Source organism: Lasioglossum baleicum, unplaced genomic scaffold (assembly GCF_051020765.1).
Source record: "Lasioglossum baleicum unplaced genomic scaffold, iyLasBale1 scaffold0021, whole genome shotgun sequence".
NCBI classification, from domain to species: Eukaryota; Metazoa; Arthropoda; class Insecta; order Hymenoptera; family Halictidae; genus Lasioglossum; species Lasioglossum baleicum.
Window position 1 is genome coordinate 4757344 of NW_027469081.1, and position 26884 is coordinate 4784227.

Here is a 26884-nt window from a genome sequence, read left to right on the forward strand (position 1 = left end):
TCCATTTATTGTCTCTAAATCTAATTGTAATCATATTACGTAAATATTCGTAGTAGAAATCAGTAGAAATGGAGTGTATAAGATACTCGATTCTCGCTAATATGCCCAGATACATGAGTTATCGGTAACGTCGAACGCGACACAAAATTGGTAATGGAGTTCTAAATAAAGTTTATGTTTATTTAGAGTTTAGAGTTTAGAGCCCCGTGTGACAGAAAAGTACATTGGATGATTGGTCTATTTATTGATATATATCGTGATTAATATACCTTGTCTGAGGTTAGGTCTATTCCTAATATCTTGTCTGTAGCTAAGTTTTATATGACATCTGATTTATAGTCTCGTGAGTTTCTTTAGGCTTATTTCTGACAGGTAAATACTTGCGTTCCTATGCGACACAAAAAATCCAATGAGACATATGTCACGTGACTACATATTTAGATTTACAATTAGATGCGTGGCCATTGTTGTTGTTGTTTTACTCTATGTATTCCATGTATTCGCAATGTATTCGTGAGATGAACAGATGATAGGCACTCCGATATTAAATACCAAGACATGAGAGAACTATCATTTCATTTCGTGAGTGTCGGATCGCTGAAGTAAGGTGCACAGACCGTCGATATACAATTAATCGTTCAGTCATATTGTGCCATTAACAGATTATAGCTGTCGTCTACCATAACATAACCTCGTTTCCACTCTAGAAAGTGAGTAGACATTTTAATGAATTCTATGAAAAAAACGCTATGATAATAATTAAAAAATAGGTGAATATTTTGCTATTGATTCGTTCGAATAAACTATTTCTATAATTTTTATTTTTTGTTATTTGAATACAAATATTCTTAATATTCGTTATTAGATAAGAAAATGTTTTGCTAGTGTTGTTTTTCAATTACATTACGAAAATATATCTAAACTTACATGTGCAGTAGTAATAATGAATTTGGTACAATCATTTTTGTCACTTTATAAAGCACAATACATGTCAGCAATGTAATATAAATAAAAGTCACATAATGTGCAAATCGATGGAAGTCATTTTTAAACGATAATGTACTATAAAATTATATTCTTTTATGTAGCAGATTGAAACAATGTCTGAAGTTGAAGAAACACCGCCAGAAGCTGCAGAAGCAGCTACCGAACAGGATGCTATATCTGAAGAAGATAGGCAATACCTAACAGATTATGTAAAGGAAACTGAGCAACGACTAGCTACAAAAGAAGAAATTCGAGTAGCAAATTTGAATACTAATAGACCATCTGACACATACTTTAGTAAATTGGATTCAACATTAAAAAGAAACACAACCTTCGTGAAAAAGTTGAAAAACTTTAGTAGCATACAATTAGACACAGTTCTAAAAGATATGATACATTTAAATTTAACGAAATATGTCAGCGAAGTTGCTACTGCTTTAGTAGATGCCAAATTAAAGATGACAGATGTTGTACCTGCCATCAAAGTATGCAGTTTTCTTCATCAGACATATGCAGAATTTTCAACACACTTTTTTGAAAATTGGCAAAGAATTTTGTCTTTAAAGGTTGTTGATAAAATCACCAACCCAAGTAAGCTAAGAGTGGATCTCAGATTCTATGCTGAATTAGTTAATGCAGGAATTTTCACGCATAAACAAGGACTGCCTTTACTTGGCTCAGCATTGACAGTTTTGATTAATATGGATAAAGAAGAACATAACAATGCAAGCATCATATTAAGTTTCTGCAAACATTGTGGCGAAGATTATGCAGGTCTTGTGCCGAAAAGAGTAAGGGAAATATCAGAAAAATTAAATGTACCGATACCTAAAAGTAAATTACTTTCACCCGATAAGCAGCAAAATGTTAGATTGTTGCTGAGAGAATATTACAATTCGTTATGCAAGCACTTATTGAAAGAACATAAAGATCTTCAAGCTTTCGAAAAGCAAAATCGAAAAATCTTACAAACTAGAGGTGAACTGAGTTCTGAAAGAAAAGAGAAACTTGAGAGTCTTCAAGTGTCTTACGAACGCTTGCTCAATAATGTACAAAGTTTTTCGGATACTTTAGACGAACCCATGCCAGAACTTCCTGTCGATAGTGAAATGAAAGCAGAAGCGGAGGAAACGTTAAAAATGATTAGCGAAGGGGAAGAAAATAGCATTCTCGAGGATATGTGGGGAGATGAAGAAACTAGACGATTTTATGAAGTTTTAACTGATTTAACAGTATTCATTCCAGGATCGCATTTTAAAGAAGTACCTAAACAAGATGCGCCAATAAGCGAAGAAACTTTGGATGAAGAAATCACATTCGATGAACTGGAAGAAACTGAAAGAGTAGATGAACCAGAGGCAGAAGTCGAGGAACCTCAAAATGCAAACATTAGTAATAAAATACTATTGGATGCATTCTTAACTCATTTGCCAAACTGTGTTAATCGTGAAATGATCGACAGTGCTGCTGTTCACTTCTTAATGAATCTCAATACAAAACACAACAAAAAGAAATTAGTGAAAGCTTTATTCGGTGTGTCCAGAATTCGTCTGGATTTACTACCATTCTATTCGCGTTTGGCTGCTATTCTTTACCGCGTTATGCCTGATGTCGGCAATGACTTGTGTTTAATGTTGAAACACGATTTCAAGTATCATGTACGCAAAAAGGATCAAATTAATATTGAATCGAAAGTAAAAGTCGTTCGATATATTGGCGAACTTGTCAAATTTAAACTTTATTCAAAGATAGAGGCATTATATTGTTTAAAAGTCCTGTTGCATGACTTTACTCATCATCATATTGAAATGGCATGTAACTTATTAGAAACGTGTGGAAGGTACCTGTTTTGTTCTCCGGATTCGCACCAGAGGACAAAAGTATATTTGGAACAAATGATGCGCAAGAAAGCAGTCACTGCATTAGATTCACGTTATGTAACGATCATTGAGAATGCATATTATTTTGTAAATCCACCAGAATCTACTGGAGGTGTTTCGAAAAAGGACAGACCACCAATTCATGAGTTTATAAGAAAATTATTGTACCAAGATCTTTCGAAAACTAATACCGATAAGGTTCTTAAGTGGATGCGTAAATTAGACTGGGAAGACGAGAATGTATCCTCTTATGCTATTAAATGTCTCACTGCCGCGTATAATGTTAAATATTTAAATATTCGATGTGTAGGAAGTTTATTAGCAGGACTTGTTGCACATTATGAAACTATAGGTCCCCATGTAGTCGACGGTGTGCTAGAAGATATAAGATTATGTATGGAAATTAATTTACCAAAGTTTAATCAACGTCGCATTGCCATGGTTAAATACCTTGGAGAATTGTATAATTATCGTATGGTAGAAAGTGGAGATATTTTCCGAACTTTATATTTGTTAATCACTTTCGGAGTCAGCATGGATCATAACATACCGAGTGTTTTGGATCCCCCGGATCATTTGTTCAGAATTCGATTAGTCTGTACATTATTGGAAACGTGTGGACAGTATTTTAGTGGCGGCTCTAGCAAGAAAAAGCTTGATTATTTTCTAATATTCTTTCAAAATTATTATTGGTTCAAATACACAAATCCGATTTGGAATACTGACAACCCTTTCCCTGTAGGTATAGATTATATGTATCGCGATACGCTAACAATGTTGAGGCCTAAAATGCAGTTATTTCAAAGTTACAAAGAAGCGCAATGTGCTGTTGAAGAATTACGAAACACATTGTATCCCACTCTTGGAAATCCTATTGCGGAAGACGGTGCTGATGCAGAATCTGATATGGGAGTAATTGCCGAGGGAGATGAAGAAGTAACTATAACATCCGGAAATGGCAGTGGAGATGCAAAAGGTGTAGCTGATTTACATTTTGAAGAATCCGAAGATTGCTCTGAAGCACAGTCGGAAGAAGAATGGACGGCTGATGCAGAGAGATACGACACCATGGGTACTCAAGAAAATACGCAAGGGGATCAAAGTCTCTCGGAAGGTGGTACAGATGGTGTTCTTATGGATGTGACAGAATTAAATGCAGCGTTACCAGCCGGTCCAAGAAGAGTAAGTTGTCCCGAAGACGACGACTTTTTATCTGCTCTTGACAAAATGGTTTCGGATAATATACAAGATAGAATGCGAGATTCTGTAAAGCCACAACAGGTAGACATTTCAGTTCCTTTGCATGTAAAAACTACGAAGAAAACGTACGAACAATTACAAGAAAGGCCGTCTGACAATAATACAGTTGACTTTGTTCTTATGCTAAGAAAAGGTAATAAACAACAGTACAAAAACTTAGCAGTTCCAGTATCATCAGAACTGGCGATGAATCTTCGAAATCGAGAACAAGAACAGAAAGAAGAAAAAGAAAGAGTGAAAAGATTGACATTGAACATAACAGAAAGACAAGAGGAGGAAGATTACCAAGAAACCATTAATCAGAGTACAAGACCAGTGACAGTAAATTTAAATAGAGAACGACGACAAAAGTACAATCATCCAAAAGGTGCACCGGACGCAGATCTCATTTTTGGTCCTAAAAAGATTCGATAAATTCATTCGATTAGTGTGGAAACAATATTTGTCACACTATAAAGTCAAACGTGATTGTATACAATACTATGAACTACAATGGTCTTCTACGTTTATATATATATATATGATTCTAACACTCTAGTGATTTTTTATTTATAATTTGAAAGCCACATTTGTTATTTATACAGATTCCCAATCCAACGCGATTTTCATTGTAAAAATGTTGTTACCAAGTATATTTAGAGCTACATGAATTTGTTGTATGTGTCAATATGTATTTTAAAGAATATCAATGAAAAAAAATTCTTGAACAACAATGTTAATATCTTTTTTTTATACAATTGATACATTTGAATACAACTATATACGTTTCTCCTTATTACATGCATAGTAAGTTATGTAATTACTATGTACAAATAAAAATAATTTCCAATTTAAACAAAATTTATTTGGCCAAACTGCCGTACTAATTTTCATTTCATGTAAACATGTAAATTTTACGATCAAAATTTACATATTGACATAATAAAAAATAGTACTAACGAATCATATAACGGTTCCTTTTCGTTTTTGTTACATATAAAATAAAATATACGTTCACACAAGGCTGCATCATAGATTTATATTATTTCGAAATAGATATTAAAGTTAATTTTTTTACATTAAATTTTGTTTTTATTGTAAGCAATGTAAGAAATTAATCATTTTGTTTTTTTCTTTTAAGAAACAGATGCGAAACGTTAAATTTGATATACAATTGTTTATTTTTATCTACGAAATTATTCCCGTGTACAAAATGAATATAAATAAATGTTAGGTGTGTTTATGTTTGTTACAGCTCTGTAATACAGTCTGCCATAATATCACATATCTACAATAATATATGATACCAGTAATTATAAATTAATACTAAATGCATATACGCATTTTGTCACCACCATCCTTTATGGATCTTCCTCTGCATCTTCAAATTGACCTGCTTCTATATCCATAGCATCGTCTGCTTCTGTGCCATTGTGATTGGTCCCTATTTGTTCTAACGATACAAAATTACAATAAACATAACATTACATAAAAGCAACTTTCCTTAATATTATATTATACCCAACTCTATTTTATACAATTAATAAATAAATGAATAGTACCTGATGGTAGAATGTAGGGAGCATCGCCAGCACCAACTTCATAATTCTCAAAATCATCTTCTTCTGCATCTTCGTAAATATCTTCTTCAGCTGTAAAATATATTTGTATAGGTACATATATATATATTAGTATGTGTATTATATATACGAGTTCTCATGACATTTGAACTTTCTACACAAGGGTTTACAAAGATAGTAGTTTATTTACCATCTGAAAAGCTATCTTGTGGATCAGGATAAAGCGCTTGACAGTGGTTCATTGCTTGAAACATAGCATCTAAATTATTTGTGTTATCAGGAGCAAAACGCATTTCTGTGATAGGTGTATCTGCATCCTCATCTTCATTTTCAGAGCCACTGTCAGAAGGTGGCGGTAACGGTACATCTATACAAAAAAAATTTAAGCGATCGTAATAAAGCAAATAACAACAACGCTTTCTAAAAAATTATTCAAAATGTAAGATATAAAACTACGATATTGCATATAGTGTTTGATTTCTGCATTTAAGTAAATTCTATTCAACTTTTATACTATTTCAAAATATTTATACAAAAAATGTTAAAAAGAAGTATTAATATACCTGGAAGGTCTACTTTTGCATTAACCATAATATATAAACATTGTCTTGGATGTACTTGTTGATCTCTTGATATGGCATGTAAAGATATATGAGGATATTCAAGTGAAAATCCTTGTTGTGTATCATAGTTCACCCAAGAAAATAAGCTACCAATGCGAATATTATATTAAAATACATTAGTACTACTATGAAATATAAATTTGCTTTCATTCGATCCTTACCTTTCCGTAATATACAGAGTTCCCTTTCCTACTTCTGTGTCATTAATATACACAGTAGTATTTTGCTCTTCATGACGTATTCCCTCTTGTGGCGCAAGAAAATTACTAAGTACGACCATCTTTACACCTATAATGTTTAATAAGCTAGTTTACCATTTATGCATATTATTACGATAGCATGAAAGTTCCTATAAGGTAAATCAAATTTCACGTACTCCGATTAATTCTTAAATCTGATAAGTAACAGAGAAAATAATTACAAGGTTATATACAGAAAATTTTACAAACAGAACATTGATTTTATTAGAAAAATACACATATACTGCACAAAAATGTATGGTAAAACATCTAATACAATATAAAAATGTATATTGTATTAGATCATTTACGTAGAAACTTAAAAATACTGCAAAATAACACTGCATAAGAATATAACTACACAGTGGAAATGCGACCCTGCCAGTTCGGTTATGTTCGAATTTAACATCTTCTAACTACATTTATTTGTTCAGTCTTACTGTTAATTTTTAATGTAAACTTACCGCTTGCTTTTACAATGTAATAGTAAGCAAGATCGAACGAACTTTTCCCCTAAAATGAATGTTTAAGAAATGGATAACTCGATTTTAAAACTTCGGATGCACAATGCTATAGTCTTATATCGTGGCACGTTTGTATTAACAATAGTACAGTAAAGTCACTAACGCTTAGTAGCCACAAATGTCAAAATATAAATTTTTCATTTTATAATATTTATTAACACAAAATTTCACCGCACGTTACGATGTTGTGTTTCTGTTTCGCGTTATTGATATAGAGCAATATAGAGTTCGGAAGAACTTCGCTACAGTGTATGCAAGTGTATGTCGTCGTGTTCTGCTACGACGAACTATAGATAGTATACTATGTATATATATCCGAAATATATAAGTACAAGTACATACGATCATAAGGCGGGAGATTCTCTTTTATGTTTTTCACGCTTTTACAGTAAAAGTAGTTCCAAATTCTTTGAAAAAATTCTTCCAAAACACACACCTATTGCACAAAGAAAAAGAGGTATAAACTTTTTCTGTGAATTAAATGTGATACGTCACGTTTAAGTAATAATCTGAAGTATTGATAATACTGAGCAACAATGCAATTGCATCTTTCTGATTTGTTCAATTGTTATTTTAAATGAGTATCCTAAAATATTTTGATTCTTGTGTATCTATTTATAAATTATAATGAATTCATGTTCACATATTTATTCTATTTATTGACATTATAAACATGTACTGATCATTATTGTACATATTGCAAGTATATATGTTTCATGTATACATTATACATACAATTAATTAATTTTAAAAACATGTATCAAACATCAAATATATATAACTGGATACCAAATAAAGAGTATATAAATACATAACAGAAATATATATGAAACTAAAGCTACTGAAATAAATATTTGATTGTATTTACTTATACAAAACATAGGTACATAGTAACATAAATGATAAGTGAAAACAGGAAAGCCATCTGAAAATGTTTTATTATGATTACATGTGGCAAGCGAGGCTTTTGTTTCCAATTCCTCAAATTTAAAATTTAACTCTGCAACATTTTTTCATTTTCTTTTTTTTTTACGTACATACATACATACTGTCAGTACAATAAAAAGTGCTGTTCTTAGTATTTTGCACTTCTTTCACTACTGGAATTTATTGTTACAAGAAATATCACCTTGACATCTTTTTGAAAATCGGTCAGAGTCCTTGGGCAAAAGGTTTTTCTAGCGATGAACTTATACTATGCAAATATAACATATTGAAGAATATCTGGCTTGAATGCTATAAAATGCTTTAAAACTTAGCGACAAGCGAATAACAAATCACTTACATTGGAAAACATTAGATTTATTTTTTTTTTTCAACAATAAGTCAATGTGTATATTACGGTTTTCATAAAAGAAGTAAAAAAAACAGTTTGCACATTAAAAACATCTTTTACACAATAGTGAAACATTCGATAATCCTTTAAATTGAAACCACTAAGTTACCCACTGTAAATGAAACAACTATATCATATATTTGTTTTCATGCCATATACTTTGCGGTAGGTATCAACGATACTGTACAGCTCATGCCAGACTCTTCAATTTCATATATATTCTTAGACTATTGATAAAGGTAAATAATATATGATAGAACAATATGGATACAATGTACAGCTGAATTAAATAGTTTATACTACATAATAGAGTATCACTAAACGTTACTAATGTTAATTGTGCATTCATTTTCTTTTTAATTGTGTTCATGGGTAACTGAATTTATTGTTGATTTCAAGGGGCTAAGTTCCAAAAAAACATTGAGAGACGTGTATCACACTAAATCTTGTGACATTTTTGATATGTTTTATGTTTCTAAATATCATAAAAGTTCTAAGCATGTAATGACAACCTGATTAACTGTAACAGTAGTAACAGTTATAGAAGTAGGACTAACGATGATACTATGAGTAATAATAACAGCAAGTAGTAGTGCAGCAGTAGTAGTGGAGGTAGTTATAATAGCATTAATAATGATAATCATAGTTGTAATTAGTGTAGTAAAAGTTGTAGCATAGTAATGAGTCAAAGATCAATAGTAATACGTGAAATAATATTACTAATGACGATTGCAATAAAAGTGCAATTATAATTTATTTGGTACACATTTAAACATAATTTGTCATATAAAATCTCGATCGAGACATATATAAAAACCTACTATAATGAGGTGTGTATTTAAAAAAAAAACAATACATTAAATATCATTTAAATAATTACTTAATTTGTTTCAACATTATATGTGTGTGATGTAATAGATCTCTATAGTCTTCAAAGAAAATCCTTATTCTTATCCGTGCAGAAGTAAAAACATTTTCTGTATTTATATTAATACATGACATGAAGTTCTTTGTACGTGCAAGAGTATATAAATAAAAAAAATATATAACAAATATATAAAACAATGTTTAAAAAAAAAGTGTTCGTATGTACAACGAGAATATGAGTATGGCACGAAAGAAGTTTATGAAATATAACGTCAAACACTGTCTTAACATAGAATAAATAGTTTAGAATGATGCAATTTATATTTATTATTGAAGATAGTGTCCTTGTAATTTGTCTTGTAAAGACCATTTTTTTTTTTAGTATGTATGTTTTTTTTGGAACCTTTCCCTTTGTATTAATCTACACCGTCCATTTGTATACTTCACTTATATCATAAATACAAAACTTCCAAGAAGAATATTCTCAGATTTACTATGCGCAAACTTAAGTTTGCAATGTGTTTGTGATTTCTCGATGTACAGTTACCAAATCTTGTATATATCCAGCTAATCTTGCATTTAACGTATCCAAATTTTGCTTCTGAACTTTATTTGCACTCAATGCAAGCTCCAATTGTTCATGGACAACCCTCAACATTTCACGAAGCTCCGCATTTTCTTTCTGTAATGCCTATAAAAGACAACGTTTTAATGAGTACTATAATAAATATGCATCATATGTGAAACCTGTTTATCACACTTTTCAAGTGTGATTAAAGGTCACTACATTGTAAACTCAAGTTTTAAATATATACATACTAAAAAATCTTTATTTTTCGTAGCCATAGTAAGAGCTTTGATTTCTTCATTTCGCGTTCTAAGTTCACTTTCTAATGCTTCTACTCTCAACCTTAGCGCTTCGCTATTGCCTTCTGCAATCTTTCCAGCTTCCAAGTCCGCGTATTTAGCTTTAATTCTAGCATTCTCTTCTTTGTACAACTGTAATTGCCTTTTCCACTCGTCAACATTTGCTGTAGACTCTTGTAATGCACTTGTTAATCTTGCATTGTTCGTTTTCAATGTAGTTAACTCAACCTGTAATCAAATTTCAGTTCCAACAATTAATGGCTATAAAATAATGCTTCCTAGGAACGTTTACATTCTTATAAAAAATATATATATCATACCTCCCATTTCTTAGCATTAGCAGAACTTTGTGTCAATGCAAATTTCAGCCTATCGTTCTCATATTTAAGTTGCATTTCAGTTGATTGTGCACCTTGTGCGGTATTCATTTGTGCTTGTTTGCCTTGATGCTGCGGACTCTCTGTACTTTGCTGAGAAACACTTTGTGATCTCGAATGGACTGCATTTTTTAATTCTTCATCCATTTTATTCTGACAATTACCAGGTAAGGGACTGCTGCTTACCAAAGACACATTGTTTTGAGTAGAAATCATATTAGCATTTGGGTTTGGGTTATTCGAAGTGGATACATTGGAATTAATCATTGATGAATTTGGTGGATCTATAAGATCTTGTTCTGATGATGGCATACCCGATCGCGACGTAATCGGGCTAACATTTGCACTAGTAGCAGGAGTAACAGAAGAGCTGTTTGATTGTAACTTAGCATTAGCTAATTTAGTGGCCTCCTTCACTTCATGAAACTTCTCTATAAACTGCCAAATGAATGATATTGTCTCTGAGATTGTGGTGTACACATGGCTGTACGTTAACTAAAGACATATTTCACAAACCTTTCCTAATTCTTCCTCAGATGAAAAGCCAAGACCATATACGGTGTTAGCTCTAACATCTGACCACTGGCCAAATTTTTGCGACGTTTTCGTGAAGGTCATATTTGGAGTAATAGTACTATTTATTACTGCCTAAAATTTAAACAAACAAATATCAATAATTTTTGCATACGATAGAAGTTTGCATCTCTTAACACGTTCCATGCCGAGTCGTTTTTGCTCGACAACTAAACAAACTTATTTGATTTGTTCTATACTGCACTTTACAATGCCTCATTCTTTTGGTGGGAATATATTCCACAGTCTTAAACTTGTTATAAAATATGTGTTTTCAGCGCATTAAATAAATATGTCAGTGTGCACTATGAGTGGTACACGTGGCACGGAACGTGTTATATGTTCTAATGATTTTTAGTTACCTTTGTTCCTTCAACAGAAATTATTCTATACAGACTTCTGGTTGAGTCATAAAAAAATGAAACAGACACTGCTGCTGTAGAGGCAGATACCCAAGATCGTTTTGTCTTGGGATCGATATGAAACACGTGTGCTTTGCACGTGAAAATAGGTTGTTTACTGGAATTTATTAAAAGTAATATAGGTATTTAAATATATCTCTTCTCGACTAATACATGCACATCTACTTATGCCTCATACTAAAAACCAAAACTATAGGAGTTTAATAACAAATATTTTGAAGTTTATCTTTTCACATAGTTTATTCTATATGTTCTACAAAAACATAACAAAATCAAGTACATTAATAAATCTTAGATGTATATACATGCCTTAAAATTAATAAAATCACATTGCAATGATATTTGCTTGAAATCAAAAGAAATAATATGAACAGGCAACTTTTGTCTCGTATTGTTCCAGGAAAAATAAATATAATTCTATTCGAAATCTTCTAAATTTACTATACGTGCAGCATATGTACAATTTATATACATTATTTTAAAGTAACAAGAAATTTCAATAGTTCATAAACTCTTTATTTTAAAAGAAACAAAAACAACTCTGCGATAAAAATGCAACATATTTGTTCTTCTACTAAAGTGTGAAATCACTTATGCAGCCTGTCTGAAAAAAATGACATGTAATAATAATAATGTGACATTGAACAATGCTTTGAAGATAATAATACCGAAATAAAACAAAAAAGAGAAAAACAGGAAAATGATGTTCGTATATTTTAAAATAACACAATGACAATGAATTGAAACTTAAAACATTTTCAAGGAAAGAAAAGTGTAATATCATGGGTATAGTTTGATCGTTTACGGAATAAATTTTTTATTATACAAATCTAAAAATATACCGAATAATGCACGAGTAAACAACTAGAATAAACACATCTCCCGCGGTACTAGCTTATCCCGCTTTCACTGTTCTAATGTGCGGTTATATATAGATAAAAGAAAAGAAAAACATTCTGGTCCAGACTCTCTTCCCTTGTACGCACCCACCTAAACGCGTATCTCCGATGATGTCGGAGATAAGATCATAAATAGACAGGAAAAGATAGTAGAGCTCATTAGTGAACGCAATGGAATTGACCTATTTTTATAGTAATCGACAGCATTCAATAATAGAATAATTAAGGATAATTTATAGTACTCATATGCGACGTGGAAAGTGTGCCTCGTGTGTACATATATTACACACCCTTAAAAGGCGGTGCGGAGTATTACCACGTTCACTTACCCCATTGTTTCTTTGCCGGATGCCATACAAGTATATGTTAATTTCACAGTCTCATAGAAAATTCAATTATACGTGCATACGTAGTAGCTTTCTACTAATAAGAATTCTCGAAATTATATGAAAATTTATAAAAATCCGTCCCACAAGAGATTAAGGTACACCAGTTGACAGCCGCCATCGGCCAAAACTTTATAGCGAACAGCAACGATCACGCAACAACATGAATCTAGTCGAGTTTCCACCATATACCTGGATTTAATCGATTTTCCACGAAACGTTGATGTCTACAGTATGGTCATCATGGAAAGAATTCGCGTGGCGCTAGTGTGGTGAGCACACAGCGAATAACATCTCCTAACGTTATTTGAAACGTTCAGTTTTACCCCCTATAAAAGCAGGTGAAATTGTTCTACTTTCGCTCTACGGATTAACTTCTAAAGCGCCAACTGGCAAATAGCGTATCAAGAAATAAGAATAGAAAATCTGGATGGCTTCTAATTGTTTATGAAGTCTTTTCTATTTAGTACATTACAGTACGTTAGATTTCCACGCAAAGAGAACATAAACTCATATGATTTATTATATTGTTATTGCGCTGAAAATTAGATATCTTGTGCTACAATACGGCGTTTCGAAAACAAACTAACAATGAGAACTGTAGAAAACTAATTTGTAGGTATCCCATTTCAATTATTGTTTCCGTTCTACTATCTATTTGTAACACGTGCTCACGGGTGTAGCAATTTGCTGTTCACCACTATCACCACTATATATAGAATTTCCTCTCTGATAGAGGCTTTTAGAGCTAATACCAGAGAGGATCATCCTTTCTGTTCTTAGATAACGTAGTGTTCCAAGATAACGGAGTATCTGATGCCCACAACTGACGTCACAAGATAATTCAAAATTATTTCATAAACGTCATAAGTTACAATCATTGTAGCATATGTTTGTATTATATAGCTATTATAGCTAATCGAAAAGCAGACCATAATAGGACAAGAACTAAACTAACAAAATCTGTTTTCTTAACTCCTTGCCGTATTTTAACGAGTCACACTCGTCATGAAGATTTTAAACAAAGTGTAACAAGTATGAATGTTACGCCTTTCTTTGTAAATGAAATAAAATTTGATTTTCAAAGATTTTCGCCAAGGAAAAAGGTTATTTCGAACCACTCCTCTCAAGATTTCTCGACATTTTTGGGACACCCTGTATAGTACTATACATATGTACTGTTGGATGACTGTGAATGACGCTTTACAAGTGATTTTTAAACGGATAAGCTTTACATCCAACTGTTACACAATCGTTATCCGCTATGCAGCATTATGGTCGAGTACGATCCTTTCGTATCGAGGAATTATTAGATATATATATAGTTACCAGCGTAAGGCGTATACCTATGTATCGTTGATAAGCATTGCGCCGATGCTTAGAATGTTGGTAATATCCTGAAAGCGATGCTTGAATACACGACCATTTTTCGTTACATATCGGATCATCCCGTTGTTTTTAAAAGTTTCACCAATAGCGAGCAAAAGAGCAACACAGCAAAGTAGCGGCGCAATCCCTCCTACCCTTGCCCCGTATCCCATTTTACCTGAATACAATGAAAGTGCGCAACGTTTAGTGGGTGGGGGCATTGTGCGAGAAAGAGAGACAGAAGGAGGGGGAGAAATTGTCCGTCTTGCGAACCGTCATAGCTGAATCATCGTGAGAGGTTCTTGCGAGAGTGCGATAATAAATGGCATTGTGATTGAATTAGTAAGCGCGAGAAGTACAGTGTGTGGGACTCTACTTTTAATACAAAGCTCTGATCTCGATGTGGAAACCCGACGAAGAAACGTGATAAACAGTGCTTTGGCGTGTGCGTGACTCCCCCCGTGAAACGATGAACGGGTTTAGTTTTAGTGAATTGTGTTGCTTGTTTTGCTGCCCACCTTGCCCGTCCAGAATCGCTGCTAAACTAGCGTTTCTACCACCTGAACCTACTTATGCGTTCATCGAGGATGAGGGTTCCAAGTTTGCTATTTCTCTGTCTGAAAGAGCCGAATGGCAATTCACCGAGGAGACGAAAGAGTCGGTAGAAGGTTTCTATGCAAGAACGTCACGAGGCAACCGAATAGCCTGTATGTTTATACGGTGCTCGTCTAATGCACGGTTCACTATTTTATTCTCTCACGGCAATGCCGCCGATCTTGGACAGTTGTGTAGTTTTTATTTGGGACTCGGCCTCAGAATCAATTGTAACATATTCAGCTATGATTACTCGGGGTACGGGATCTCCGGTGGTAAACCATCCGAGAAGAACCTTTACGCCGATATAGACGCTGCGTGGCATGCCCTTCGAACACGCTATGGCATTAGCCCGGAAAACATTATCCTCTACGGACAAAGTATCGGAACTGTACCTACGGTCGATCTAGCCTCGCGATACGAGGTTGGTGCAGTTGTTCTACATGCACCTCTGATGTCGGGAATGCGAGTCGCTTTTCCTAAAACAAGAAGAACGTGGTTCTTCGATGTCTTCCCCAGGTAGGTAAAATTTTTTATGTTATATACACAATTCTCTGTTTACTCTGTAAACGATAAGCAATCTATAATTCGTTATCTCTTCTGCTGTCATTTGCACTGTTAAGGTTCACGCGCATGACACTATACATACTTACCGCCGAGTTTATGTACTCGACGCCAAATATTTTGGCCGGTCTAAGGCGTTTTTCTTCCACTTTTCTGTTAGAGGTGATCTTGCTCGAACGTATTTCAATCATTACAAAAATGATTCTTGCGATTTAGTTTACATTTATCAGCGACTTTCCAGTTGTCATCATAAAATTCATTTGCCTTTCGTCTTTATCTTTGTATTGTCTTTTCTTTATACTTTTTCTGTAGATTTCTTCGGTTAGAGTGATGTCTCTATTTCAAATATGCTGACCTATGAAGACATCAAGTAGAGCTAATGTGGAACGACGATATGTAATATGCAACAGAAGGGTTAGATATTTCATTAACCTCTGTTTCTCAAATATATATATATATATATATATATATATATATATATACATATATAAACCGGTAGAAATATTTAGCGTTGTGTTTGAATCATTTAATTACGTAGTAGACGAGATACAAACGAAGTTTCGAAATTGAACAAAAGAGCCAATCACGCAAAAACAAATCGAAAATTTTCATCATTTTATTATCGGATATATACATATAGTGGCTTATAGATATACCGTATAATCAAGTGAAATTTTGAAATCCGATTTCCGTGAATCGCTGTTTAAATTCTAGTCGGTTGAATGCGCGATCGTTCATGCATGCACTCGTACACGTGATTTGCGTAAATAGACACCTTCGTGTATAATCCTGGACGTTGTTTGAATCGCGTTTCAATCAATTGGTTTATATTTTTACCGTATATTTCTCTTATATCGTTCCGATCACTTTGCTCTTAAATAAAATAAAATAATACAAAATCTATATTAGCATTTAAACTAAATTTTATTTTTAATATCACTGACATATAAGCAAAAATATTATTCCTGGAAACGGATCGTAATTCCGAAATAATCGGACTTTTTCAAAGCTTTTCGATTTGCGTTTGCATGGTTCGCCGATTTCTGTTGGTATACTTTCTAAATATACTGAATATGAATGTAAGATCTAATGATTTCATTTACGCAAACTCACGGAAATGCGTTCTAACATTGCAGAAACAAAAGTTTTTTTTTTCATAGTATATATGTACATGGTTTTCGAATTATGCTATGAGAAGCAATAAAAGTTAATCTGCACAGTTCTCGTGGAAACCTTTAAATTACACAATCCATCGTCTTATTCTTCCTTGGCAGGTGTTACGCTTACACTGTAGTATCCAATGTCTATGTATATAGTCTTCTAAGTTTGTGTAGTTTATAAATTTGAGAACTATGCATTTGTTATATATGATAGAAGCAGAAAACTAAACAGTTTATGAAGGAGAATATTTTAAAGTATCATATATTATTGAACTGTTCTACTTATTGTAAATGAAACAAGATCATCAGTGATTTGATTACACGCATATGCTATTAAAACTTTACATTCTTTCATATATGTATATACAAATAAAATATAAAATATCTTTTATAGTATAGATAAAATACCCAAAGTTACATCTCCAGTATTGGTCATTCACGGAACAGACGACGAAGTGATAAGTTTCAGTCATGGTGTGGCTATGTATGAAAGATGTCCACGAGCTGTAGAACCATTATGGGTTTCGGTATGCATATTTATGTGTTAAGTTGAAAACATCAATTAAAAGCTTAACATTAACATACATTATGATTCTAGGGTGCTGGCCATAATAATGTGGATTTGTTTGAACAATATGTGGAACGACTGAAGCAATTCGTAAGCGTAGAACTGGTAAACTGACGGCGGCTAAGCCTCTCCCAGAGTCAGGGGGGGCAGGGAGGACATATGCATGTGGATAGTCAGGGACGCAATACTCCTAATAATTCAAACACATTCAGTTCCATTTCAACAAGTTCGCAGACTGAAAAACTTGTCTTGCAATCGCGTCCCACAGGGGAGAAGACACCTGTTCTTCTTTGCGACGAAGAATCATCCTCTGCCTCTTTAGACGAAGTATACTTCTGCTTACAAAAGAAACTCTCGTCGATAAGAAAGAAATATTCCAAGGATGATGACTCAAGTATAGATAGTAATTCAAGAAAAAATAATCGACAAGATGACTCGAGTATAGATAGTAATTCAAGAAAAAACAATCGACAAGATGATAAAAATGAAAAGCGGAAAATAGTAATTAAAACAGCGCAGAATAAGAATAACAGTGCAGGATATAATAAAACAATATTAGACGGTACACCTGTGCGTCACAATTTTCGATGAAATTACATTGATCAGGTTATAAAGAAACGGACAGTGGTGGCAAAGGAAAGTTTAAAAGATAAGCGATACGAAAGCATACCATAATTTTACAAAAAAAAAGGACTATATTTTACACAACAGCAGTGACTTTCATAAACATGTACATCGTACGACATAATAAAAACAAGAAAATCATACATAGGAACAGGAAAGTAAATGTTTCATTTAAAACGCTAAACTATGTGAAGAAATTAGGACAAAAGTAAGTTTAATTACCAGTTTCTGTGATTGTATGTATATCTCTTTTTATAATTTGTCATCGTATTGTTTAAAGAACAGCAGACGTTTTTATAATGATTGGGCGAATAATTTCTCGAATTATATAATTTTTTAACTTTATGTTTATTCAATTTTTTTCTCACCATTCTTTCATGTACATTGTTAAACTTAAAATTTTCTCTTATCACTAAAGTAGATCAGGAGAAATCTCTTTTCTTGTTTATGAACTGTTATCTTATCATTTTTTTCCGAAGACTTTTTTTAGTGCGTCATATCTATTTCGAATTTTATATAAATGTTAATTCGTTTTTACATTTCTAACTACTAGCTACTTAGTCTTTATAGATTTTCTAGCATTTTTACTCATCTATGTATCTAAAGATTTTAAACGTTTGTCCGCTGCGCGTGTCGCACAAAATGGAGTGTTTACATACCAAAAGCAAAACCAGTCTCATCAGCAGAAAACTATAATGTGAAGACATCCCAGGATAAGTGAGTGTTTAAGTATGAGTGCTATTGTTAATACTGACGTGAAGATGCCAATTTAAAACCTCCTTTCGTCCGCCACTGTGTTTCTTCGTCAAAGAATGAAAGAATCCATATAGTAAGAGTCAGAGGAACATTGTTGACAAAGTTTTGGGATATACGTTCCATCAAAGTCAAAGAAAAAAATTAATTTCATTATTTTCCAATATTTCTAGCGATAAGGATAAAGACATTTCGAATGTTAAGAACCTTCATGCTCAGTTTAAACCAGGAAGAAGTCTACAGTTCAGCTTAAATACTATAAGAAAAGATTTTGGATTAGAACATATTTGAAAGACATGATACGCGTCGCGAAGCAAAGGCAACATTGTGCTGTGTAACGTTGCCCCCAAATAAAGTTACTTGAGTTATTTGGTTATTGGAATAGAGTAACTGCCTTTATAAGAAGTTGGATCGTCAATCGTCGAACTGGCGGTTCGGAAGGTTATTGAAAATGATGAAGGAAAACCATGTACTGAATACTTCGATAAGATTAAAAGAAGGCAACTTGAGAGATCAAGTGCTAAAATAACTGTACGACGCGAAGTCTACGTATTTGGCAAGTTACCGCTCTACTATTCTTCCACATGACTGTCTACAGAAACCACAGATTTGTACGCATGACACATATTCAGGCTGTAACAGTGCTAGTGAGATTGTGCACATAAACACGTATGATACATTTACAAAATTTACTATATTTCTAGACTACGAAATAATGCAGGGTGATAAAAAAAAGCAGTATTCCAAACGTTTAGTGTAGATAGTACGTATCAAATGAGTGGAAAAGTTGAACAAAATTCAAATTTACAGAGTTGTAAACAGTTTTCGTTTCGGTCATAACTGAAGGCATGTACAATTCTCATGCTCTAGTGTGGTAGGAAAATAATGACAGAATCTATTTTCTATCATTATCTGCACCCTTTATGCTTTATAGATGTGTATCATAATTATATGTATATCTATTAGGCCTCACTTGAGAATCAAACGAACATTTGATATTCTTGTCATTCGCTTGGTAAATACTACCTATCCTAATTATATATTTTTTTATCACTCTGTATCTCTGTGCATACTGAATATTCTTACTGTGTGAACACGCATACCAGTGTACGCAGTTATAAGTTGCGAGCCGTTTCTGCAGCATAGAATGTGAAACGTTGCAACGACAAATACGTCAAGTATTATTATTTTTATGAAAAGTCTCCTTAAGATTGAGGAGGACAAATGGCTTATACACACCGAAACATTTTCTGCCAGCGTGAAATGCAGCGATCACTAGCAGCGAGTGTGTAGCAAAAAAATTCCTCGCTGAACCTATACACCATGTATTTCTATAACGAATTCTACACATTGCTATTGATTACGGAATAGTCGAACAGTTTCGGAAGAATCTCCAATTGTGTTCGTCGTACTATGACATTAATGCATTTAAACTTGTTTTTCATACAAAAGAAAAAAGAGAAAAAGAAAGAGGATCGTAGCTACTAATAGATTTGTTAATGAATGTGAGATGTATGGACTGCATCGCGTGTTTTCTATGGCTCATCTTTAGAGATTAGGTTCAGCGGTGATATATAATGTTGCGTGAAGTCGCATGTTTTTATATAAATGCATCGCTGTCACTGTGACCAGTGTATATGATAGCTGTACGAGTAACAAAGAATAAAGAGAAACATTTGTTTTTATATTGTCCCACAGCAAAGGCCTGTGCAGTGAGCAATGGAAATCTTCCAGGTAGCAAAGAATTTAGGATAGAGATATAAAAGTTAATGAATAGCGTTAAGGAAATTCGTAAGCATAAGACGTCTAAGTGGACGTTATGTTTTATCGAGAGTGAATTAAAACAAAACGAGAATCGTGTAAAACAACAATAAAGATAGGGACAATATTACTACCAAACTTGATTATGAATTAGTTTATTTCTAAAGAGGCGAACCGTTTGGAGGACCTTGTCTATAAGTATGTTTCTTGTTAGTATTTTTATATCTCGATAATGTAAATACAATGCAATTAAATAATTTTTCTTTTATTAGTATATGTGTAATGTATGCGACAACGTGAAGAAGGCCGCGCAGAGCCAATGGAATGAATCGGCTCTATACATATATAGTTTTACATATACGTATTTCTGTGGAAACGTTTCCTCTTTGGTTTTTGAGTAAATTATTGTCAGCATTTCTATCCCGTCCCTGTTGTCATTTAAATACATTGCTACATATGTATATCTCCAGACTACAAGCATAAACTGAAATTATATGAATATTATTGTGGCCGTCACACGTCGTATGAATGAATGAAAAGTGAATATATAGAATTACTGAGTATTTATAAGTAAGGAATAATCTAAACTAATTTTTTTTAAGATAAATAGTGATTTACACGGAAATCATCAGTGATGTTAGTACTTCTAATTGTCATCGTTATTGTCTCCATTCTCATACCACCAGCGTGGATCATTCTCGTTACACTCTCTCTCTCTGTCTCTCTCTCTTCTGTATGTATATAATCATCGTTTCAATTCAACGTTTTATTTTACGATAATATCACGCGCATAAAATACCAAACCCATTTTTGTATTCACTTCCTCTTAGCATTAATCATCGTAGGATACTGTGCAGTGTACAACGCTACGAAATATAATAACAAGACCGATACTTTTCTTCCATTGGCCTTCGCCGTAGTTAAATCGATCGATATACCATCTATTGCAATTCTTATGTATATTATACATATACATGTATTATATATAATATATATTATATAATGCGCATAATATATAGTGTATTTAATATTTATATGTATAATATAAATATATTTCGTAACTTGTGAAGGAAGAAAAGGAGTTTATACCGTTATTTGACATATGTCCAATTTTATAAACGGTGAACACATCGAGGAGCAGATTATTATCGGTATTTACAATAAAGATAGCGGCGAGAGTATTGTAATGGCGATGGATCGTCGCATGACAGGAAACCGCGCGATTCTTCGTTCGTCAAACTGGTTAGAAGACAAATAGTAAAATAATAATAATGACAAATATCTTTTGTACAGCGTGTATTCGGATACATAGACGTGTCTCCTCTTTCTTCTACTTTCATTCTCGATCCGTACGTCGCCGTGGCTTTCTCTCTTTCTATTTCTCTCGGTCATTTCTCTCTAACTGTTTTTTACTGTTCAGCTCTGTCTCTCATGCGCATATAAAGCAATCGACCGGTTCCGAAGAGCACTTTCGTCTTTCACGGTTGCGTCGCGTCGTCGTGCCGGTGAAAATGGTACTTGGCGGGCGGTCTTCTTGTTTGGGTACCGCGGATCATGGTGTGCTGATATTCGTAAAAACTGTACATAATAGCGTGTAAGCGAAGCATTAGAGGTAATATACTCAGTGTTCTGTACGGTTGTATCCAACGTAATTACTGGGAGAAGATATAGGTGGGTCAAAAAGATGGGAGGGAAGGGACGCATCATCCGTTGCTAGACACTGGAATCTTTGAATTTGATGATTAGCGTCGCACGCGTATATCTACGATTGACTAACGGGGAACGAGTTGGAATGGTTAGCCGTTTGATAAATAACATTTACGCGTAGATTCAATTTGTAGAAACGATTAGAAGAATGCGAGGAAAGAGAAGAAAGATGAGTATCGTTTGTCCTGAGATGAAAACTGAAAACTATTGTTTACTTAGCACGTAACGATATCAAACGGGCGAATGACACTATTTCTTACGAAGATCATATAGGATGCGTAGTCAAAGGCATAAACAAACACACACATACAAGCGTACATACGTACATTCATAAATAAATACATTAACATCGCCGGTCATTCGATTAAGACTATTTCAGAGTTTTATACTTGCATCGCACTCGACTCAATCGTGCCGCGCGAATCATCAAGTAATCTGCTGATCTTGCGACGTCGAAACAATGTAATAATTATTATGTGAATTACACAGATATCGAGCTCACCATTATCCAATGTAGCTTGTTTTACCACCGGACCTCGCATTATCGCGTGTCATTTGCCGAGTAAATCAACTCGTCAGAAACATAATCCCCTTGTTTAAGCCGCACCGATTGTCATAGCACTTCTGTAACCGTAGAAGTTGTTGATCGAAGTGACGCAGATGTTCATCGTCTCATCTTTTTCTAAAGGGAAGTCGAAATTAAGTATGTACTCGTGATATCCTGTTTTTTAAATACTTTTTTCGTTAATACATTACACTGCAAATTGGTAACTGTAATTAATGCTATTGAGATAAAAATGTTAATAAAATCCCATAGAAACGAAACGCTGCGTTGTGTGAATTCACTTGTATCATTTTTTTCTATTTGTCTCCTCAAACCGAATCCCCTTCGTCGCTGCATTGCGATGCTACTTTATTGTTCTAATTTTGTCGGTGACTGTTCCATTCAGAATCTCTTGTTCCGCGATCATCGAAGTTAAGCTGCCGATAATTATGTTTATTGCCTTCAATGGGAAATCATTTCGAGAGTACCCCCGCGCGCTCGTTCACGATTATTATGCGCAGTCTGTCGAATACTAGAATTTCCAACTAATGAATCGTATTTTTATTTTATCCTCATGGACAGAAAAATGTTTACGGATGAGAATAGCTATAATTTCATTGAAAAAATCAGAATGCACTTCGAGCTGAATTTATCTGTATTTATGAAACCTTAACAATTTGTAAATGTGACTTGACAATTAAAAATACAGGATATCATTTCAGTTTTCATTACCGATATAGAACAACGCAGAACAAAGTGTAGGGTAAACATTTTTAACCATTCTTATTAAGATTTTAGATGTATTTATAGAAATATAAAATTAAACAAATCCAATAATAAAATGTATATCTATTTATTCCCTACCCAATCAATGCTTGAAGTCCGATTTCTGTAAATAGATTTACAAGAATATGAATTTCCAAAAATATTCGATAACATATATATGTATGTTCTGTCTGTACTCGTCAAAATCAACTATACGAATCAAATATAACAATAAAAAGGACAGTTGTGTATTCACTCACATACTCGTTGGGGGAACAGAAGCTGCGTTAGAGTCCTGGAATCACAAAAAGAAACAAGAAGATATTAAAATTGATTCGGGCAATTCCATTGGACTATTTCATAAAAGTGTAGACTGTACAATTTTTCATTAATACTTTGAAAGGAGATGTTCAATAATAAAGATTAATTGTGAAGATATCTTTATACTTACATTCTCTCCCCCTTGAAGAAAGTATAACGCGTTGCCCTCGATCTCAGCTATCGATGTCGTCTTTGGTCATCAAGGTAGGCAGCATTAGTTAGCCAGATAAGCAGCTTCAAAATATTTGACAGCCTTAATTAGAGCTCTGTAACAGGAAGAACCGTTCGAGACTAAATCCGAGGTGGTAGGAAATAAATAATTCAAGTTGAATACTTAATAATTGTTCATTATAATGCTTCAAAAAAACGGTGTTCAATAACACAGTTAAATTGGAAAGGTAAGTGGTACTCACGTTCACGCGTCCACTCCTGGTTGAAGAAAGCACGACACGACACGACACGACACGACACGACGCGACGCGACGCGACGCACGACGCTGCGTCTCGATTTCGATTATCGATTCGCTTCGATCTCAGCTACCAAAATGCTCTTTCGATCGAAGAATTCCTTTCGCTTGGAATCTGTAAAAGAAACAACAAATTCGTTAATTTGAATTGACAAACAGTCAAATACTAAATCAGAATTAATAATAACTAAATAATTCAATTTGAATCAATATTAAATTTAACGAAAATTGAATAAACTCGATTTCTATCGCGCGACACGAATTCAAATACAATTGATCGTCGCCTTTCATCACCGGCGAATCTCGTCAGTGGCGGAACTTCCAGCCACCGACGAGATAATAGCACAGACGAGATATAGGAATAGATATAGGAATGCATTGGGTGTCAGGTCTCTTCCTATATCTCGTCGGTGATAATAGTATCTCGTCGGTGCTTCCAGCGATGCTGTTATTTCAGATCATTGATAGTTCCACGTTATTAGTTCCATCACCTCGGTGGTCTTCTTTACCGACAAGATGCCGTCGGTGGCCTTCTGTTTCTTATTCCGGGCACAATATATCGTAGAGGGCGCAAGAAGACGGTAAAATTTTTGGGAGGTCACAAATAAATATGGGTATAGGTTCTGTTCCATGCTAAGTCTGGGTATGCTCAGTCTCTATCTACTGGCAGAAGTGTTGGCAGAAAAGACCTCGGGCGTGAGTACATACTCTCATTTCCTCTCTGATTTTACATTAACATTTTCTATCAACTGAAACAGCGAGTTAAGCGGTGGTTATTTAATAGTCTTAATGGTTGATTATCCTTTCGTGGACAATCTGGATCGTTTGATGTCCACGACTAATTTTCTTACTGTTTTTGGTTTTCAAGAAGTCTGACAAGATTCTAGAATGCGTATTGAAGTACCTACTTTAATACATAATCGTTGGAACATCGAATGTTTAAAGAATTAATGGGAGAAAGTAAATTTTCAAAAGAAAGAAATCCGAGAGTTTCGTACATAAACGATCCAGGTTGCGGAGACTTGAAACAAATCACAATTAACACGATATATAATATTTTTTAGGGGTATTATTTAAAAACAAAGGGATTATTACAGTTTCTTTTTATCAAAGTATAATCATCGAGAAGTTTGTTAGTAGGTTAAATGTTAACGAAGCAATCAATTTTGCGCACACGTTTCACATTTCGATTGTCTATTAAGTATTTGAATTTCGAATACATCGAGTAAGGCTATCGAGTGGTACGTATACTTCGGTATCCTTTTTGTTGGGATCGTTGTGGGAAGCGTTGAGGGTCCGACCCTAAGCTAGGTCTCGAATTTCAGTAAGGGCCAACGCCGTTTGCTTTTGCAATTAGTTTAAGTCGTCGCCGGTTGTTACGCATACTCACGCATAATTCTAGTTTTACCATCGAATAACGATAATGCGACTAGGTTTGCATCGATCGGCGATATCCCGATTCGAAGGTCAATGCGTTTCTGCAACGAAGGGGAAGGAAATGCTCGAGAACTACGAGCTGGTTCGCTGGACTCGGCTCAGCACCTTCGCGGCTCACCTGCGCTGAAACCTGATGCTGACGATAAAAATGAGAACAGGTTACGCGGCAGCTCGAGCACTAACGGCTGCACTATACCTTGAAGCAGCGTGCTAAGCTACTTCAAGGAGGAAGCAAAATTTTATGCCACTGTCGCGTATTAAGAACTCAAAACCATCTGCCATTTCCTGTCGTATTAACTATTATACTTTCCCTCCGACTATTGAATTCGTTTCGTGTCCGGAATCCGTTAAATTGCATTAGAAAAAAGAGGTCATCCGTGGTACGATTTGTCTCTAATCCACGTCAAATCATACTATTCAGGAAATGGGTTCCGTCTAACTACTTACTTGATGGTATCAAATGTGATTCATCCTAAGCGTGTCAAATTATGTCCAGTTGAACTGGAAAAGGGGCGGTTGAGAAAATCAATGGATCACGTGCAATATTAGATGTCTCTTGAAACATTTCCAAATGACGTTGCTACTTCTTTAACGTTGGACCCAGTGAATCCAGCACAATATGTATAACAATTCTTTACAATTAGACTGCGGATCTTTATGCATTTATAGCAAGATTGAGAAGATGAATTTTAAAAATTGAAGATGTCAATATATGATTTCTCCTCTATTAAAATCATTGAGGGAAGAAATACCATTCAATTTTGTTTCTATTTCTCGCAACCGAAGCAACGTTTTCGACTAAGAAACGAACTAGTTTACAGAACTTTGATAAAGTGATAAAGTAGACTATATTTTCTGGATAAGCTTTAATTATGTTAGTTACAAAGGAGTGTTACGATTTCCTTGAATTCTGCTTTGCGAGTATCTTATCGTAACGCAATTTATTATGATGTTAGAGACGTGTGGAATTACTTGCGAAAAGCGGGGCATTAGTTTTTTAAATTACTTTATTAACGGCTTCAGCATTCTGCCACGCCCTCGTTGTACAGCGTCACGCAGTCTGCTGAACAATTGTACTCCATATCACATGCTGCCGTAGCCGTAGTGTCCACTAAAGAGCCGGTGTGCTTCATTCGTGCATAGGCATACTACACAACGCGCTGCAGTAGTATTTAAAGGAAACGGTAATTTAACGTTTAGCCACTTATCGTATTTATTGTATTAAATTAAACTTTTTTTCCATCACTGTAAGATATGTGCGAAAGCGATACTGTATCAACGGTACAAAGTTAAAACTGCTTGTGTACTTTCATGCAAGTACATGCACGCGTATATCTCATTGTTCGTAGATGTGCCTTAACAAGAACAAGTAGGTGTTAGGAGCGTATTATCTTATCATAGTAAAAACAAATAACTGTTCATACAAGCAGCTGTTCTTGTGAGCACAAGTAA

At 34.1% G+C, this 26884-nt stretch overlaps 4 protein-coding genes and 1 long non-coding RNA gene across 6 annotated transcripts; 2 read left to right on the forward strand and 3 right to left on the reverse strand.

Annotated features, from left to right (window-relative positions):
* Nucleotides 1-30: 30 nt before the first annotated feature.
* Nucleotides 31-6394, forward strand: Upf2 (UPF2 regulator of nonsense mediated mRNA decay). 2 transcript variants are annotated; one of them, XM_076444756.1, is made up of 2 exons: nt 31-710; nt 1092-6394. In XM_076444756.1, exon 2 carries the CDS (start codon nt 1101-1103, stop codon nt 4539-4541), a length of 3441 nt encoding a protein of 1146 aa, XP_076300871.1. In that variant the 5' UTR covers nt 31-710; nt 1092-1100; the 3' UTR covers nt 4542-6394. The 2 variants fall into 2 exon arrangements, with proteins under 2 accessions (XP_076300871.1, XP_076300870.1); XM_076444755.1 differs by having other exon boundaries at nt 34-710; nt 1089-6394.
* Icln (chloride nucleotide-sensitive channel icln) lies at nt 5269-7852 on the reverse strand. Its single transcript, XM_076444791.1, has 6 exons — nt 7013-7852; nt 6471-6597; nt 6250-6395; nt 5877-6053; nt 5669-5758; nt 5269-5559 (listed from the first exon to the last, which is right to left on the reverse strand). The coding sequence occupies exons 2-6, from the start codon at nt 6587-6589 to the stop codon at nt 5468-5470; spliced, it is 624 nt and encodes a 207-aa protein (XP_076300906.1). The 5' UTR covers nt 6590-6597; nt 7013-7852; the 3' UTR covers nt 5269-5467.
* A 254-nt stretch (nt 7853-8106) lies between these two features.
* On the reverse strand, nt 8107-13001 carry Homer (homer protein). Its single transcript, XM_076444779.1, has 6 exons — nt 12743-13001; nt 11455-11611; nt 11036-11167; nt 10463-10957; nt 10095-10370; nt 8107-9966 (listed from the first exon to the last, which is right to left on the reverse strand). Exons 1-6 carry the CDS (start codon nt 12766-12768, stop codon nt 9781-9783), a joined length of 1272 nt encoding a protein of 423 aa, XP_076300894.1. The 5' UTR covers nt 12769-13001; the 3' UTR covers nt 8107-9780.
* A 1198-nt stretch (nt 13002-14199) lies between these two features.
* LOC143219021 (alpha/beta hydrolase domain-containing protein 17C) lies at nt 14200-22723 on the forward strand. Its single transcript, XM_076444782.1, has 3 exons — nt 14200-15280; nt 16880-17012; nt 17084-22723. Exons 1-3 carry the CDS (start codon nt 14637-14639, stop codon nt 17165-17167), a joined length of 861 nt encoding a protein of 286 aa, XP_076300897.1. The 5' UTR covers nt 14200-14636; the 3' UTR covers nt 17168-22723.
* LOC143219030 (uncharacterized) lies at nt 19618-23949 on the reverse strand. The gene is made up of 2 exons (XR_013011233.1): nt 23659-23949; nt 19618-23502 (listed from the first exon to the last, which is right to left on the reverse strand). It is a non-coding gene; the product is annotated as an uncharacterized LOC143219030 (long non-coding RNA).
* Nucleotides 23950-26884: the final 2935 nt, after the last annotated feature.